At 41.6% G+C, this 18,436-nt stretch overlaps 1 protein-coding gene across 2 annotated transcripts in view; it reads left to right on the top strand.

The window, feature by feature from the left end:
* Nucleotides 1-18,436, top strand: part of TNRC6C (trinucleotide repeat containing 6C) — a 68,598-nt gene that overhangs the window by 11,612 nt on the left and 38,550 nt on the right. For both annotated transcript variants that reach the window (XM_008060455.2, XM_008060457.2), the window contains exons 2-3: nt 4,759-7,359; nt 17,905-18,120. In XM_008060455.2, the coding sequence (XP_008058646.1) occupies nt 4,977-7,359; nt 17,905-18,120 (2,599 nt within the window). In that variant the 5' untranslated portion in view covers nt 4,759-4,976. The remainder of the gene's footprint in view (nt 1-4,758; nt 7,360-17,904; nt 18,121-18,436) is intronic.

Here is an 18,436-nt window from a genome sequence, read left to right as displayed (position 1 = left end):
CTACTTGGAAGGCTGAGGCAGAAGAATCGCCGGAGCCCAGCAGGTCGAGGCTGCGGTGGCCAAGAGCGGCCACTGCCCTCCAGTCTGGGTAACGGAGTGAGACTCCAACTCAAAAAAAAAAAAAAAGAAAAGAAAGCATTGTGCTAAGTGAAGTAAGCCAGCCAGCCACAAAAAGACTAATATTGTATGATTTCATTTATTTCACTAATAGGAAACATCTGAAATAATCAAATTCATAGAAGCAAAGTAGGATGATGTTTACTTGGGGTTGGGGAAAGGAGGAAAGGGAGGATTATTGTTTAATGGGGAAAGAGTTTCAGTTTGGGATGATGGAAAAATTCTGAAGAGGATAGTGAATATACTTAATGCCATTGCATTGTGCACTCAAGAGTTAAAATGCTTACTTTTATATGTGCTTTATCACAATTTTAAAAATATTTTCTTTAAGACTATTGTTGAGGTTTACTATGCCAAATATGTTGCTTGATTTTGTGTGTGTGATTCTCTTACTAATGTGTAGTGTGTATATGTGTGTGTGTGTGTGTGTATACATTTATATATTTCTATTATATATTATATATACACACACACACATACACACACACACAAATCTAGAAATCATATGTTTTAGAGACTTTAGGGACTATAAAATTCAGCATCATCTTTTTAGAGTTGAGAAGCAACTTGTTTCAGATTGTTCCACTAAAATTCAGATTTTGGCCCTGTATACATTCCTTTGTTCACCCAAGAAACATGTATTGGTTGCCAGATATGTGACAAGCATTATGAATATAAAACCAAAAAGATAATAGCCGTGTACTCAAGGAACTCACCTTGAGAAATTAAATTCTTAGTTTGGGAATTGGATGGGCTTTTTAAATCACACTGCTATACTGCCTTATTTGTATAACATTTAAGCTTTTACATTTAAAAAAAATATTTTAAAAATAGAAGGTATACAGAAAATATTGTAACTGTGTTCACAATAGAGCCTTAATATATTTTCTTGCCATATTTGCATCAGGGCTCTCTAGGAATATTATAGGTATCAACCTCAATCCCATTCTTGTTTCCACACCACCCTTCGAGGGAATCACAATCCTTAAATTTTAGTGGATAACACTTCTATCTAGATTTTTCTTATTAAAATAAATTTGAAATGATGTCTTTTTTTTTTTTTGAGTAGGATTCTCACTCTGTCACCCAGGCTGGAGTGCAGTAGCATGCTGCTCATGGCCACTGCAGCCTCAACCTTCTGGGCTCAGGCGATCCTTCCATCTCATCCTTTCAAGTAACTGGAACTACAGGCATGCGCTACCACACCTGACTGGTTGATTTATTGTAGAGATGAGGTCTCACCAAGTTGCCCAGGCTGGTCTCAAGCCTCTGAGCTCAGGCAATCCTCTTGCCTCGACCTCCCAAAGTGTTGGATTACAGACGTGAGCCACTGTGCCTGGCCTGTCTCATTGTTTTAAAGTGCATTTCTTGATTATTAATGAAGTTATTGTTTCATGGGTTAGTAGCTGTTCTCTGTTTTTTTCTTCTCTAAGATGCCTGTTCCTGTCCTTTTCCCATTTTTTGTTGGGTTGTTGGTCTTTTTCTTATTGATTTGTAGGAGTTCTTTAATTTGATGATCATACTTTATCTATTACATCTTCTTCCTGCCTGTATCTTGCTTTATAGTTTCCATTATATGATATCCTTTGTTATATAGACATTTGTAATATTATCATAGCCAAATTTATCAGCTTTTTGTGACTTATGCATTTTTTTGTCTTCTGTAAGAAGAGGTCATAGAGATAGTCTCCTATATTTCCTTAATAAGCTTTAAAAAGTTTTGCTTTCAAAGTAGACCATTAACAAAGAACTGATCCTTTTACTGTATGACTCTTATGACATAGAACCACTAATACTCTGTGTTCAAATGGCACACCACATGTGGGAGGGATGCATTGGTAAACTAGGTTGTTGACGCCTACTTTCTGGGTGTGGTTGCCATGAGTGCTATCCCAGTTAAGAAGTGAGTGGCCTGCCTTGTGGTAGAGCTTGTCCCTGGATGGTAGAATGAAATGTAGTATTTGTTGCCATCAGCCATAATCTCTATTAACTTGGTCCTGTTTTCTGTGTTAAATGGTGAATGTCTCATTTATCTCTTAAAATTGTTCATTACATAAGCTAGTTTTAGAATATATTCTAAGCATACAGGGGAAATTGTCATGAATTAGGGTTGCTGAGCCAGCTGCTAATATTTGGTAATTTTAAAACATAGTAGTTTTATAAGTAGTTTCTATACTCAAAGTCTTCTATTGTCTGTCTTCATTTTTCCTTTGTAGTTTTCACCTGGAATTATCTTCCTGCGTTGGAATCACCTAGAGCTGGACTAAATTCTAAATTCATTACATTGCTTTTAAATCAGGCAACATAATTTTTTTTTCAGGCTGATATTAACTTTAGTATGTTCTTTCTAATTATAATGATCATTGTTTACATATTTTCTTCTTTTTTTCCCTTTAGCTTAATCAAACTTTAAAAGGGAATTTCTTTAGGAAATCCATATTTTAACTGTTCATGAATAAGATTTCTCTTGCTTAAATACATTTTTTAGAACATGATTAAAAGATTCTAAAAGAGAATAAAATACTTTATTGCAGTTTATCTGTATATTGTTATATTTAAAGAAACTCCATATTTGGCTGGGCATGGTAGCTCACATCTGTAGTCCCAACACTTAGGGAGATGAAAGTGAGAGGATTGCCTGAACCCAAGGGTTCGAGACTAGCCTAGGCAACTTGGCGAGACCTCATCTCTACAATAAATAAAAAAAATTAGCCAGGTGTGGCATTGTGTGCCTGTGGTTCCAGCTACTTGAAAGACTGAAGCAGAAGGATCTCCTGAACCCAGCAGGTCAAGGTAGCCAGGAGTGTGCCACTGCACTCCAGCCCAGGCAACAGAGTGAGATTCCCAACTCAAAAAAAAAAAACAAACTCCACCAAGGATTTCCAAATCATGAGTTTATGTTTTTTTGTCGTTTGTTTTTTTTTTTTGAGTTGGAGACTCACTCTGTCACCCAGACTGGAGTGCAGTGGCCGCTCCCGGCCACCGCAGCCTCGACCTGCTGGGCACCAGCAATCCTTCCGCCTCAGCCTTCCAAGTAGCCGGAACTGCAGGTGCGCGCTGCCACGTCCGGCTAATTTTTGATTTATTATAGAGATGAGGTCTTGCCAAGTTGCCCAAGCAGGTCTTGAACCCACGGGCTCAGGCAATCCACTCACCTCAGCCTCCCAAAGCACGGATGAGTTTAGGTTTAGGTTAAATGATTTTTTAAAAACATTTCTTTTATTTTTGAATGAATAAGTCTATTGGAAAACATTGGAATATAAGTTTGATTACAGTGTTGGAAATAATCAAATAATTGAGAAAGTCATAGGAGATAAAATACAGAGACTGAATAGTGGATTCTTTAAAAGAATCATAAGAGTGAAACGCTATAAATACCCTAAGAAGGTAGTAAGATAAAATACTATAAGGTATTAATATTAGTAACAAAATACTAAAAAATACTTTAAGAAGGTAATAAAAAGTTAATCTGGGTATCTCCAAAGTGAAGACTATAAGAAAATAGAAAACAAGTATAGAAGCAATCCTTAGAGAACCTATAAGGCTGAGGATTTTTTTTTTTTTTTTTTTTAATCAAAGTCTCACTCTGTCTTTCAGGCTAGAATGCAGTGATACAATCCCTGCTCACCTCAGCCTCGACCTACTGGGCTCAGATGATCCTTCCACCTCAGCCTTTCTAGAAGCTAGAACTACAGGTGTACACCACCATGCCCGGCTAATTTTTTTTTTTGTTTTTTTGTAGGGACAAAGTCTTGATATGTTGCCTAGGCTGATCTCAAACTCAGCCATCGTACCCAGCCTTGAGAATTTTTTTATTGTACAGGAAACAATGATAAACCAAATTGCAGATAAGATCAGATTAAGTAGTATAAATGCAATTAAACATTTCTAACCCTCAATATCTTTTTAAAAATAGAGAGAGACAGAGAGAGAGAGATGAGTCTCGCTATGTTGCCCAGGCTGATGTTGAACTCCTGGACTCAAGCAATCCCCCCACCTCAGTTTTCCAAAATGCTAGGATTATAGGCGTGAGCCACCACACCTAGCCTCTCCTTGGTAACGGAAGATAGCATTCTCAAATGTATCTTTTTCTCTCTCCTTCTGTTGTTCTCTCCCACCTCAAATACTGTTCTATTATATGACTCTGTGATGCAATTACAGTTCTTTTCTACCTAAAGCTATGTGTGACTCCTATATAATTAATACTGTAATTCTAATTAGAGGTCTTGAATAGTACCACAAGTTGTATTTAAAACTCCACATGAACTTAGGGTTACCACCAGCATTTCCCCAAGAGTCTATGCATTTATAGGAGTTGCAAAGTTACATAAATTTCAGAGCTGCCTTCTTTACTACAAGTGTTTTCAGAGATGCTCATATGTTAATGTGCATTGTATATCTTCTCCAGAGGGATAATCGTATAGTGTAGTGGTGAGAATTGATATAGTTTTAGAAACAGTAACTCTTTTTAAAATGGAAGCTATTAAGAAGACAAATAACTTTTCTTTAAGTCATCTTTTAGTGTTTGTCATTCAGAATTGAATGCTTGAAATAAAGACCTTCCCCAAAGACTAGTTAACAGTTGATTCATTGACAAATGGGAGGAAAATCTAATTCTGAATTTTGTTTCATCTTTTCCAGATCTCAGTCTCAGTGGATTGGCAGATCATTATGAAAATTCCCACTGGGGGAAGCAGCCCACTTACAGAAGCGAATCCAACTGCAGCTGGGATAAAGTGATAATAGACAGGACTGACAAGGAGGCGTGGCCTTCCATCACGGGAACAGAGACTGAATCTGCCTCAGAATGTACTACAGACACTGACTCCGCCTCCAACTGTGGCTCAGAGAACAGTAGCATGGCTACAGGGAGTGCCCAGGGCAGCTTCACTGGACATACCAAGAAGACAAATGGCAATAACGGCACCAACGGCGCACTCGTCCAAAGCCCCTCTAATCAGAGCGCCCTTGGGGCAGGGGGAGCGAGCGGTAATGGAAGTGTGGCCAGGGTGTGGGGCGTAGCCGCAGGCTCCAGCTCTGGCCTCGCTCACTGCTCTATCAGTGGTGGGGATGGAAAAGTGGACAACATGGTTGGAGATGGCAGAAGTCAGAATTGCTGGGGTGCTTCCAACTCCAATGCTGGCATTAATCTTAACCTTAATCCTAATGCCAACCCAGCTGCCTGGCCTGTACTTGGACATGAAGGAACTGTGGCAACAGGCAACCCTTCCAGTATTTGCAGTCCAGTCAGTGCCATGGGTCAAAATATGGGCAACCAGAATGGGAACCCAACAGGCACTTTAGGTGCTTGGGGAAACTTGCTGCCGCAAGAGAGCACAGAACCACCAACGTCCACTTCTCAGAATGTGTCTTTCAGCGTACAACCTCAGAACCTTAACACTGATGGACCAAATAACACTAACCCCATGAACTCTTCACCAAACCCTATCAATGCAATGCAGACAAATGGACTGCCAAACTGGGGCATGGCTGTTGGTATGGGGGCCATCATCCCGCCCCACCTGCAAGGCCTTCCTGGTGCTAACGGATCATCAGTTTCTCAAGTCAGTGGGGGCACTGGTGAAGGAATAAGCAATTCTGTATGGGGACTGTCCCCAGGTAACCCGGCCCCAGGAAATAGCAATTCTGGGTTCAGTCAGGGGAATGGAGACACTGTGAACTCGGCATTAAGTGCTAAACAAAACGGATCCAGCAGTGCTGTGCAAAAGGAAGGAAATGGAGGAAATGCTTGGGATTCGGGGCCTCCTGCTGGTCCTGGAATACTCGCTTGGGGAAGGGGCAGTGGCAACAATGGCATTGGTAATATCCATTCAGGAGCTTGGGGCCACCCCAGCCGAAGCACCTCTAATGGTGTGAATGGGGAATGGGGAAAGCCCCCAAACCAGCATTCCAATAGTGACATCAATGGGAAAGGATCAACAGGGTGGGAGAGTCCTAGTGTCACCAGCCAGAATCCTACCGTGCAGCCTGGCAGTGAACACATGAACTCTTGGGCCAAAGCTGCATCTTCTGGAACTACAGCAAGTGAAGGAAGTAGTGACAGTTCTGGCAATCACAATGAAGGAAGCACTGGGAGGGAAGGAACCGGAGAAAGCCGAAGGCGAGATAAAGGGATTATAGACCAAGGGCACATCCAATTGCCAAGGAATGATCTTGACCCAAGAGTTCTGTCTAATACTGGTTGGGGACAGACTCCTGTAAAGCAAAACACTGCCTGGGAATTTGAAGAATCCCCTAGGTCTGAAAGGAAAAATGACAATGGGACAGAGGCCTGGGGCTGTGCAGCTACTCAGCCTTCAAACTCAGGGGGCAAGAACGATGGGTCCATCATGAACAGTACAAATACCTCTTCAGTATCTGGGTGGGTCAGTGCGCCACCTGCCGCTGTGCCAGCAAACACAGGTTGGGGAGACAGCAACAACAAAGCACCAAGTGGCCCAGGGGTTTGGGGGGACTCGATAAGCTCTACTGCTGTTAATAATGCTGCTGCTGCCAAGAGTGGCCATGCCTGGAGTGGGACCGCAAATCAGGAGGACAAGTCACCCACCTGGGGTGACCCTCCAAAACCCAAATCCCAACACTGGGGAGATGGACAAAGATCAAATCCAGCCTGGAGTGCAGGCGGGGGAGATTGGGCAGATTCATCGTCTGTCCTTGGACACTTGGGGGATGGGAAAAAAAATGGATCTGGATGGGATGCTGACAATAATAGATCAGGGTCTGGTTGGAATGACACCACAAGATCTGGGACCAGTGGCTGGGGCAATGGCACAAATGCAAAGGGTAATCCAGGTACAAACTGGGGGGAGTCTTTAAAACCTGGTTCCCAACAGAACTGGGCTAACAAACCCCAAGACAGCAACGTGAGTAACTGGGGAGGAGCTGCTTCTGTTAAACAGACAGGAACAGGGTGGATTGGGGGGCCAGTACCAGTCAAACAGAAGGACAGCAGTGAGGCCACTGGCTGGGAAGAGCCCTCTCCACCCTCCATTCGACGCAAAATGGAAATTGATGATGGTACCTCAGCTTGGGGAGACCCAAGCAACTACAACAATAAAACTGTAAACATGTGGGATAGAAACAACCCGGTCATCCAGAGCAGTACCACAACCAATACCAGCACCACCACCACTACCACAAGCAACACCACACACAGGGTTGAGACGCCGCCACCCCATCAGGCCAGTACTCAGCTGAATCGATCACCGTTGCTCGGTCCAGGTATGAAAGATATTTAATGTTACTTTACAAGTTAAAAAGAAATTATTTTACTCTCATTGCATATGCATAAATATTCTGGCTAATGTTTTTTTATAGCAAAAGGCATTAAAATAATTTAGATGCCCTTCTGCCGTGCAGTATTATATCTAAATATTAGCCAGTAGGATTCTCCAATAGCTTTATAGTCCAAAAAAAATGTGTGTGTATATATATATATACATATATATAATATACATAAAGCACACTCAGAAGAACATCAGGCTGATGTTTTGGCGGTGGTGGTGGTGGTCTGGAGTGGATAGTGTTGGAGACGGGTGGATTTCAAAGCAGTGGCAGTGCATGATAGCAAGACTTGGTAACTTTTTGGATATAGAGGCGAAGAAAGGATAGAGACAGTTCAGAGCTTGGGATAGTGGACAAATGATGTGTCATTCATTGACGTAACCCATAACAGCAAGAGGCACAGAGCTCAGACATGTCCAGTGGAGACAGCAAAAGGTACTGGATATGCGCAGTGGATCTCAGAGATCTGACTAAAGGTATAGGAGAATGGCAGCGAGCAGAAGGGCAAGGTCAAGAGTAGAGGCATTTAAGGTGGTAGAGTTTTGAGCATGTTTAAAAATGGATAGAAGGGGATCTATCTGTTCATTTAATGAAAGTGTCTTGTAGAACATTCCAATTTTTAAAAAAAATTAATAACTCATGCCTGTAATCCCAGCACTTTCAGAGACCAAGGCAGGAGGATCGCCTGAGCCCAGGAGGCTGAGGCTGCAGTGAGCCGTGATCCTGCCACTACACTCCAGCCTGGGTGATAGAGAATCCAACTCAAAAAAAAACAACAACAACAAAAAACTGATGGAAGGAAGCAAGTAGAGAGGAGAATGGATGCAAAGGGAGGAGATCCTTATGTCCAGTAGGAGAGGGAGCACTTTGTCCATCTTGTAGAAGAGGACAGGGGTCAGTGGCTGGAGGGCCAGGACCTTCTGGATTGATTTTTTTCTCTGAGACTGTGGAGATCACCAGCCCACAGTGGAGAGGGAGTTGGGAGGTGCTGTGGCATGAGCAGATGGGAAGCATTAGCCCGTGCAAATAATAGAACAGGGAGTTGACCAAGGCCCCTGAAGTGTTGCTGGGCAGGATCAGGGCCCAGAGATCACACAGTACACAGTGAGTTTGTTGGGAACTGTTATGTGCTGGACAGCACTCTATTTGCTGGGGACACGGCAGAGAGCAAAACAGTCAGAACCCCTGCCCTGATGGAATGTACAGTCTAGTGAGGGAGGCAGGCAGTATGTGAGTTGTGAGTGCGTACGTGGTGTGTCAGTGGTGATGGTGCTAGGAAAAACAGTCAGCCTCGGAAGTCTGCATGCCGTGGACAGGTAGAAGGACTGTCATCTTGCATAGGGCAGGCAGCTTGGGCATTTGGGCAGGTGTTAGGTTTTTGTTGTAATCATTCAGCAGCTGGGGTAAAAGGAGAGGTGTTCCTACAAGACCTCCCCTGGCCCACCAGCCATCCCCTCCAGCCTCCTCTCGATTCCTCAGCATGTCACTTTTACCCCTCTGAGGCTAGGCCATGAGGATTCCCTTACGACTCTCAAGACTGATTAGCTTCTACCTACACTAAACCAAAGGTTATTGTCGCTAAACCAAAGATCAGAAACCAGTGTTCCATGGGCGGCACCTGGTCCCATGAATGTGCCTTTTTGGCCCACATTTTTTTCTGTGAATCAACATTTTTTTAATGAAAATTTTTGTAGAAAATTCCAGATTTCTGGTTTCTTGTGGAAACCTGGAGGGTCTTGACACATTGGATTCCTGTGGCAGCCATCAGGTCAGTTGCCTTGGTATAGGACTTACGCCTTGTTAGCCACGTTCCCTCCCACACCCAGTGGTACCCAGCACTGAGCTTTTGATCAGTAACCATTGACCATCAGGCTTGTGCTGCTGTTTTCACACTGGGCCTGTTTACAGTAACTGACTGGTTCCTTGAGGGTTTTGAAGTTGTGATTCTCATTTTTTATTGATATATGACTAACATTTCCAGGCCCTAAAATTTGATTGAGCACTTGAGGGAATGAAGGGAGGTAGGAAGAAAGAGATAAATTTTTAACTTTTTGACTCTTGTTGTACTACTTAGCTTAAAAGCAAAAACACATTGTACAGCTGTACAAAAATATTTTCTTTGTGTCCTTATTCTTAAGCTTTTTCTCTATTTTTAGTTTTTTTTTTTGGATAGAAACAGGGTCTCTCTATGTTGTCCAGAACATAGTCTTGAACTCCTGGGCTCAAGCAATCTTCCTGACTCGGTCTCTCAAAGTGCTAGGATTACAGGTGTGAGCCACCAAGCCTGGACCATTAAAACTTATTTGTTAAAAACTAAGACACACACATTAGCCCAGGGCTACATGGGGTCAGGATCATCAATATCACTGTCTTCTACCTCCACGTCTGGTCCCATTGGAAGGTCAGCATGCATGAAGCTGTGATCACCTATGATACAATGCCTCTTTCTGGAATATCTCTTGAAGAACCTGCCTCTTTTACAGTTAGCTTAAAAAAAAATCAGGAGTGCACTACAATAAAATGATAAAAACTGTATTGTAGTAAATACACAAACCAGTAGCATAGTTGTTTATTAAGTAGCATGTACCATGTACATAATTGTATGTGCTAGACTTTTATACAACTGGCAGTGCAGTAAGTTTATTTATGCCAGCATTACCACAGACATGAGAATAACACATAGTGCTCTGGCATTATGATATGTGAGTATGATGTCCCCAGGTGGTAGGAGTTTTTCAGCTCCATTACAATCTTATGGTACCACATATTGTAGTATATGTGGTCACTGGTTGGCCAAATGTCATTATGAGCTCACAACAGTATTTTTAAATGGTTATCACGTCCCATCCATCCATTGAGGACAGTCTCGTGACTGTTCTCCTAGGTCACAGTTGGAGTGTCCTCGCCTGCTCAGAAGTCCACCTGAAGAGGGCCTGTGCATAGCACTGGAGTCTTGGGAGAAATGTGCTTTGGCTGTGCATGGTGGTCATGTGCAGAGCATCTTTATGCATTATCTCATTTAATTCTTACAGCTCCATGGGCCAGATTTTACAGATGAAACCTGAGAGATTAAATAGTTTACCAAGGGCACATGTGGGAGGAGGTGGTGAAGCCTCAGATATGTAATATATGCCATGACCTGCTAACATTCCTCAAATAACATCAGTTTTCCTCAGGCTCACAGAAAACTATTATCAATATAACAAGAGTGGGACAAAAATGATTGTTCTGTGGCATTTACTTCTATAAAACTGGACACACAAAGATACGTGACTGAGAGGTCATATTTTGTGTGACAGGAGAGAGTAATACCCTTAAGTGGTAACAGTCAGCATTTTTAAAAAAGACTTAAAAGCCAGATGCTGACATAAGTAGAAATGACATAAAATCAGCATAGGTCAATAAAAAAATTACAGCAAGCCTATAACATACCACCTTTATATATAGCAGAAACTTCATTGACAGTCACATTGTAGGACTTTTGTGTGGAATAAGAATCCCAGTCAAGTTCTGGAAACTGGTGCAGGTGTTCAAGCCACTGGCTGACACACAGGCAGGTGCTTGGATGGCTGCTGCCTCTTTGATCCCGACTGCCCGGACAGTACAGTCCCCTATGAGGATGGCTGTGAGATTATATTAGGAAATGCAGTATAACTTCCTAACCTGGTTTGTTTAGTCCTGGTTTAAACCCATTCTGGAGTTAGAACCCTGGTAGTGATTCAGAGAAGTGTTCCTGTGAGTGCCTTTTTATCAGAGATCACGGACTGCCTGAGAAGGACTCCTGAAGCTGTACTTGCTGAGGGTGTCAAGTTGCCTGCACCAGTGTGGCACAATATTGCTCCTCATAACATTCCCTCCTTTAACTGCCACACACAGGAACTGGGCTTGCAGGGCCTGCTACTTGTGCTCTGCTGTATGCAAGAAGCTGCTAAGTCATTGTAGAAGCAGCCTGTTATTTTGGCAACTAGTAGGGATGTGGCCCAAAGTGAGAAAGTGCAAACATAGCATTTACTTATGTTTCTATGGGAATACAAGCAGATCCTAAAAATACTTAGCAGCCTGATTACCTTGTACATGTAGAAATAAATATTATGGGACACTTAAAAACTACTTTGCAAGCCGGGCTCGGTGGCTCAGCCTGTAATCCCGCGCCTTTGGGAGGCTGAGGTGAGTGGATCGCCCAGCAGGTCGAGGCTGCGGTGGCCGGAAGCGGCCACTACACTCCAGTCTGGGCGACCGAGTGAGACTCGAACTCAAAAAAAAAAACAAAAAAAACAAACAAAAAAAACTACTTTGCAGACATGGGAGAACATTAATTAATAAAACTGCTTAGTAAGTAACAGATCCTCCTATTTGGCTCTGAATCTACAGTGAGATAGGGAAAGAACTTCCAGAGATTATTTCTTTCATCCTGAACTCAGTCAGATTTCACCAAAACATGTATATAATTTTAGAGTCAATTATGAAAGCCATTACAGACTTGATCCAAGCTGAGCCAGCCCAACATAGTGGAACCATGGACTTATTATGTGCCTTCCAACAGTGGATGGAAGTAAAAAAATCAGTACTATATGCCAATCAGAAAACTGGAAGGAAATATTCTACCAATTTTGACCTTATTCTAGAGTATTTTTGTGTCAGTTTTACTGCCTGTTCTCAGCTCTTCAGAAATATCTCATTTGCCAGAGCAGGCATTTCAGCTGAGCGGATGGTGATCGCTGTAGGTGGCTCATGCAGGTTAGCAAAGGCTCCAGCCAAAGGAAAACTTTACTTTGCATCTGGGCACTTAATCTACTGATACTTGCTTTAAAGTATAATTTTCTGGTATGAACATTATAAAATTATAGTTTTGGTGCTTTTTTTTTGAGTTGGAGTCTCACTCTTGTATCCAGGCTGGAGTGCAGTGGCATGCCCAGGGCCACCACAGCCTCAAAATATGCTGGGCTTAGGTGATCCTTCTGCCTCAGCCTTCCAAGTAGCTGAACTACAGATGCACGCCACCATGCCCGGCTAGTTTTTGTGATTTGTTGTAGAGATGAGGTCTCACCAAGTTGCTCAGGCTGGTCTCGAACCTCCCGGCTCAGGGTTAGGGTTAGGGTTAGGGTTAGAGTTAGAGATTACAGGCTAAGCCACTGCGCCCAGCCAAGTTATAGTTTTATAAGATATTATAAAGCAGAGATTGTGTGAGTTAATCTGAAAGAGGCATATCTCCCATTAGCTAAATTAAAACTTGGGGAAAAAAGATTTAGGGCTGGGCTCAGTGGCTCAGCCTGCAATCCCGCGCCTTTGGGAGGCTGAGGTGAGTGGATTGCCTGAGCCCGCGGGTTCGAGCCCCACCTGGGCAGCGAGACCTCATCTCTACAATAAATCAAAAAATCAGCTGGGCATGGTAGCGTGCGCCTGTAGTTCCGGCTACTCGGAAGGCTGAGGCGGAAGGATCGCCAGAACCCAGCAGGTCGAGGGTGCAGTGGCCGCTCCCGGCCAATGCACTCCAGTCTGGGAGACTGAGTGAGACTCCAACTCAAAAAAAAAATGTAGGAAGCCTCTACGCAGGAAGATATAACGTGTATTGTTTCTTGGAATCTTAGGAATAGCAGAAGCTAGAGAACATTGTCCTTCCTTCAAGACTGCCTGTCTTAGGAAGTTTCTTTATCATTCTTTGGTATAAAAATTATACTAAAAAATAGTCACCTGCAAATGGAATCAGCAAGATACTGTCACGGCTCAACTGTTTTCACACCATTACCTCATAAATAGATTCCATTGACCTCTCCAGCCAGAGGTAATTCTATTTTAAGCTTTGTGCAGTAGTCACTTTAAAAGGAGTAATCTGAGTGATCTATGCTTATTGTGGATATGGCATTTTTCTTGGGCTTGGATTTGGTTGGGTTGTTTTTGCGTTTCCTGTGTTGGAAGGGTTTTGTGAGTGGAGCTGGACTTGAGCAAGGAACAGAAAATTGGGGGCCTGCTACAGGAGTAGGAGGAAATGCTTCTCAATCCAAGTCCCTGGTGTAAGAAAGACACCTGAATCCCACATATGAAGGTGTTAGCCACTGTCAATTCAAAATAAATAGGACAGAAATGCAGTGTGACCCACAGATGCCGATAGGAAAGAGGTAGCACATTTTAAATCTGTATTAAGGCACTAATTTCATTAATATTTAAGTCAATACCTAAAAATGCTAAGCACATAGCAGGTATTCAATAAATGCCTAATCAATTGAATTCTTAGTCCTTCATCAGTCTTTCACCTAATTATAATTGGCCACTTTTTGACTAAACCTTTCTCCCCAAAAAAGACCCTCTGTCATGCTATAAAACTATGTAAGTAGCATCTGTGGAAAAACCCAGAATTGATTTCTTATTTTACAGAAGAATGCCATCTACTGACTTAACCATCTTTAGTGCTTGAGGTGGGACTCATTACATGAGAGAAAGATTCTCTTTTCCTTGGTTCTGTTTCTTGGTCTTTTATCTGTCTTGTGTTTATTTTTATACCAGTCTGGGTGCAAACTAATTAGACACTTTGTTTTCTCCATTCTGATAGAAAGATGAAGACTGTATATTTTTAAATTGAATGAAAACTACATATCCTGGTGATGTTTCATAATTATTATTATTATTCCCAACTCTGTAGAAGAACTCTGCAGGAGAAATTGAAGTGAGATAATGATTCTGGAATACCACAGTATAGAAATGTTTTGCTAAAAGTATAGTATTTAAAGGCTCACTTTTACATTTTTATTATCAGAGTTTTAAATGTAAGATAGAAATCTGTTCTGCCTCATCAAACCTGACTTTAAAAGAGTCCCTGCAAATTATTAACAAAAAGGATGCCAAATTCATTCTGGCAATAAACTGAACAATGGAGAATATATGTATTTATTTGTTTGTTTTAAGTTTTTTAATTTTTTTGAGTTTTTTTGAGTTGGAGTCTCACTCTGTTACCCAGGCTGGAGTGCAGTGACACACTTATAGCCACCTTAGCGCCAACCTGCTGGGTTCCGGCGATCCTTCATCCTCAGCCTTCCAAGTAGCTAGAAGGGGCGTACTACCACGCCGGGCTAATTTTTGACTTGTTGTAGAGACCAGGTCTCACCACGTTGCCCGGGCTGGTCTCGAACCCTCGGGCTCAGGTAGTCCACTCGCCTCAGCCTTCTAGAGTGCTGGGATTACAGGCTGAGCCACCGAGTCCAGCCTATTTATTTTAACACTGTGTGTTTAAAAGTATTTTCTGTCTGCTGAAAATACTTTATATCAAAATTGTCTAATGTGTCTCAGTTTTTAGCATCTCTTCTTGGAGCCTTCAGAGTGTCAAATGGGGTACACATCCTGGTATTTATGCTAGTTTGTCCGTGTAGGTAAATGATAGTCTGCCAGAGATCAGCTGAAAATGGAAATAAATATTGGGCTGCGCATGATAGCGCTAGCCTGTGATCCCAGCTACTCAGATGCAGGAAGATCACCTGAGGCCAGGAGTTCAAGGCTGTGGTGCACTATGATCATGCCAGAGAATAGCCACTACATTTCAGCATGGGCAACATAGAAAGACCCCATCTCTATTTAAAAAATAAAACACAATGGAAATATTGTTTGTTTGTTTTTTATTTTTGAGTAAGCCAGTGTTCTTCCATTTATTTCCAAGATTTTGAAACATTATGCTTGCAAATTGCCTAAAAATACTGTAGACAGTTCTGCTTTTTTTTTTGAGTTGGGGGTCTCACTCTGTCACCCAGGCTGGAGTACAATGGCACAATCACTGCCTGGGCTCAGGATATTCTTCCACCTCAGTGTCCCAAGTAGCTAGAACTATGGGCATGTGCTACCGTGCCCAGCTAATTTTTTTTATTTTTTATAGAAACAAGGTCTCGCTATGTTGCCCAGGCTTAACTCAAGCAATCCTACTACCTCAGCCTCCCAAAGTGCTGGGATTACAGACTCTGCTGCTTTTCAGAAGAATCAATAACCCTTTATAAAAATAATTAACTAGCCGGGCTTGGTGGCTCAGCCTGTAATCCCGCGCCTTTGGGAGGCTGAGGTGAGTGGATTGCCTGAGCCTGCGGGTTCGAGACCCACCTGGGCAGCTTGGAGAGACCTCATCTCTACAATAAGTCAAAGAATGAGCCGGGTGTGGTAACGCGCGCCTGTAGTTCCAGCTACTTGGAAGGCTGAGGCAGAAGGATCACCGGAGCCCAGCAGGTCGAGGCTGCGGTGGCCGGGAGCGGCCACTGCACTCCAGTCTGGGCGACAGAGTGAGACTCCAACTCAAAAAAAAAAAAAAAAAAAAAAATTAACTATACTTTCCATAGTGTTAAATATTTATTCTTAGTTTTGATTTAGTTAAATAACCTTTCAAAGACATGGAAGTGCATATTGCCTTTCAAAGAGATGGAAGTCTAGGGATGATAAACATATTCTAGGTGGCTTCATCATTCAATTACCTATAATAAATCACTATTTTTATAGCTAATTGGTCTTTAGCATTACCTAAGTTATTTTAGCTTCCCAAAACATTCATAAATTTTATCAGCTGTGTTAATTTTCATGATTTAATTGTGTCCCTTCAATTTGTAAAACTATATCTCCCAGTATACATTATTGTTTTCTGTGTAATTAAAGGTAATGTAGTTAGCAGTTGTCAATGATAACTGTGATTAGGACTAACTCCCCTGTTATTGGTAACAATTTGCATAGTATATTGCTCAGCACAGAGTTTGTAATTGAAAATGACTCATAGATTGCATATCTTTTTGTTATTAGTCAACATTACTGCATGTTATTAGAATAAAGAGGATCAGGGGAACTGATTCCATGCTATCTTTAGACAGAAAATTAATAAATTTCATGATTGATACTATAATAACCCTGCTGAGGCCAAATAATTTAAACTATTTGCATTTTATACCATAAATTTTTCTCTTGTACATAAAGTCCTGTTTTCTATTCTTCAGTTACTACTTAAAATATTCACATTTCTATCTCTGAAAAAATGAATCTATATGAAAATTACAACTGACATAAACTTATCAGCCTGTCAACAGCATCAAGTGAACTTATGGCAGAAGCAAAATGATTCAAATTTGAGGTGATTTGGAAAAATAAAGTTTACCTATATCATATGGAATGTTTTTGTACTGAAGTGTCAAGGGCGGGAGGAGATCCTTGTTGTGTACCTATAGGTAATGCAGTTGATTCTAGAACAATATGATGGGGGTTGGGCTGCCAACACCCCCGCACATTTGATAATCTGAGTATAACTTGTGACTTCCCCAAAACTTAACTACTTTGCTAGTAACCTCATTGAAAAGCAGTTGACTAATACAGTATTCTTACAATAGAGCAAGCTAGAGAAAAGATCATGGGGAAAAATCATAAGGAAAAGAAAATATATGTACTATTCATTAAGTAAAAGTGGATCATCATAAAGATCTTCATCCTCATCGTCTTCACACTGAGTAGACTAAGGAGAAGGAAGAAGAGGAGGGATTGGTCTTGTTGTCTCAGGAGTGGCATAAGCGGAAAAAAATCTGCGTACAAGTAGCCCTGCGCAGTTCAAACCCATGTTGTTTAAATGTCAACTGTAATGCCACAACCTTCCATATTCGTCATGAACCCTTATTTAGTTTCCATCAAGGATTAGTCCCTGAGGAGGATGCTGTCACAACAGGACTGGCAAAGCAGTGAAGAATTCCTGAAAAACCCTTGCAAAGTATCTGTTGACCTACCCTGATCCATAATTCCTCAGCTCAGTTCTGTCTTCTAAGACGGATGTCTCAGATCCTTCTCAGCTCTTGGGTGGTACTGTGGGAACTGTCTGCATTCTCTAATTATTGCTTGACCTTTATGTGCTTAATCTGCCATCTTTTCATTTCTTTGCCCAGATAAATTTATCTCTTTCTGTGATGGTCCAAAGATAAGCAAGAATAATTTTTCATTATATATTTGCAACTTGTACATTTTTCCTGTAAAAGAATAATATAACAATTTCTTTTTAGTCAGTATATACAATACCAGAAGTAAATAAGCTACTTCTTAAACATAGTTTTAAATTATTCTTTTAACTATATTATGTTGCAAATGCTATTAATTCTGTAGTCTTTAATGAACTTTTACAATTTTAAATGGGTAAGGGGTCAGAAGTGAGAAAATAGCAACTTTAAAAAGCTAAACAAGCCAGGCACAGGGCGTGCGCCTGTAGTCCCAGCTACTCAGAAGGCTCAGGAGTGCTGAGCCATTCAAGACCAGCCTGGGTAACTTAGTGAAGCCCTATCTCTAAAAAAGTAAAGAAATAAAACTTAAAATACAAAAAGCTAAACAAATTGGAGTACATTTAATTACCTTTGCCTTCTTTTAACTTTCTACTAAAAGTCCATTCTAAGAACAGATTATCTTGAAATTATTTTGAAATTGAAAAATGAATTACATTTTTATTTTCTCTGTTTCACTTTTATTATTTTCTTAATCCCTTGGTACCCTTTTCAGTTTCATCAGGCTGGGGAGAAATGCCTAATGTTCACTCAAAGGCTGAAAACTCTTGGGGAGAACCATCCTCCCCTTCTACCCTGGTTGACAATGGCACAGCAGCATGGGGGAAGCCACCAAGCACTGGCAGTGGATGGGGAGATCACCCTGCTGAGCCAGCGATGGCATTTGGAAGAGCTAGCGCACCCACTGCTACCCCAGCCCTGTGCAAACCAGGTAAGCCTGGCATTCTGCTTGCGCTGATCTGGCCGTTTAGAAATGGCTCTGAGCATTTTATTTAGAGAAATGCTGTTCAATGAATTTTTAAAATTAAATTTTTAGGACACTCTCCTTATTTACATTTTCAGACTAACTTTAAACCAAAACTATAAAGATATTTGCTGTGTCCAATACATGAACACAGAGGAGATTTTTTTTTTCTTTTTTCTTTTTTGAGTTGGAATCTCACTCCATCACCCAGGCTGGAGTGCAGTGGCACGCCCACAGCCACCCCATCGTCAACCCACTGGTCTCAGGCGATCCTTCCCCTCAG

This window comes from Carlito syrichta, unplaced genomic scaffold (genome assembly GCF_000164805.1).
Source record: "Carlito syrichta isolate Samal-C Ts95f unplaced genomic scaffold, Tarsius_syrichta-2.0.1 Scaffold304629, whole genome shotgun sequence".
In the NCBI taxonomy this organism is placed as follows: domain Eukaryota; kingdom Metazoa; phylum Chordata; class Mammalia; order Primates; family Tarsiidae; genus Carlito; species Carlito syrichta.
This window is presented reverse-complemented; position numbering and strand designations above follow the sequence as displayed.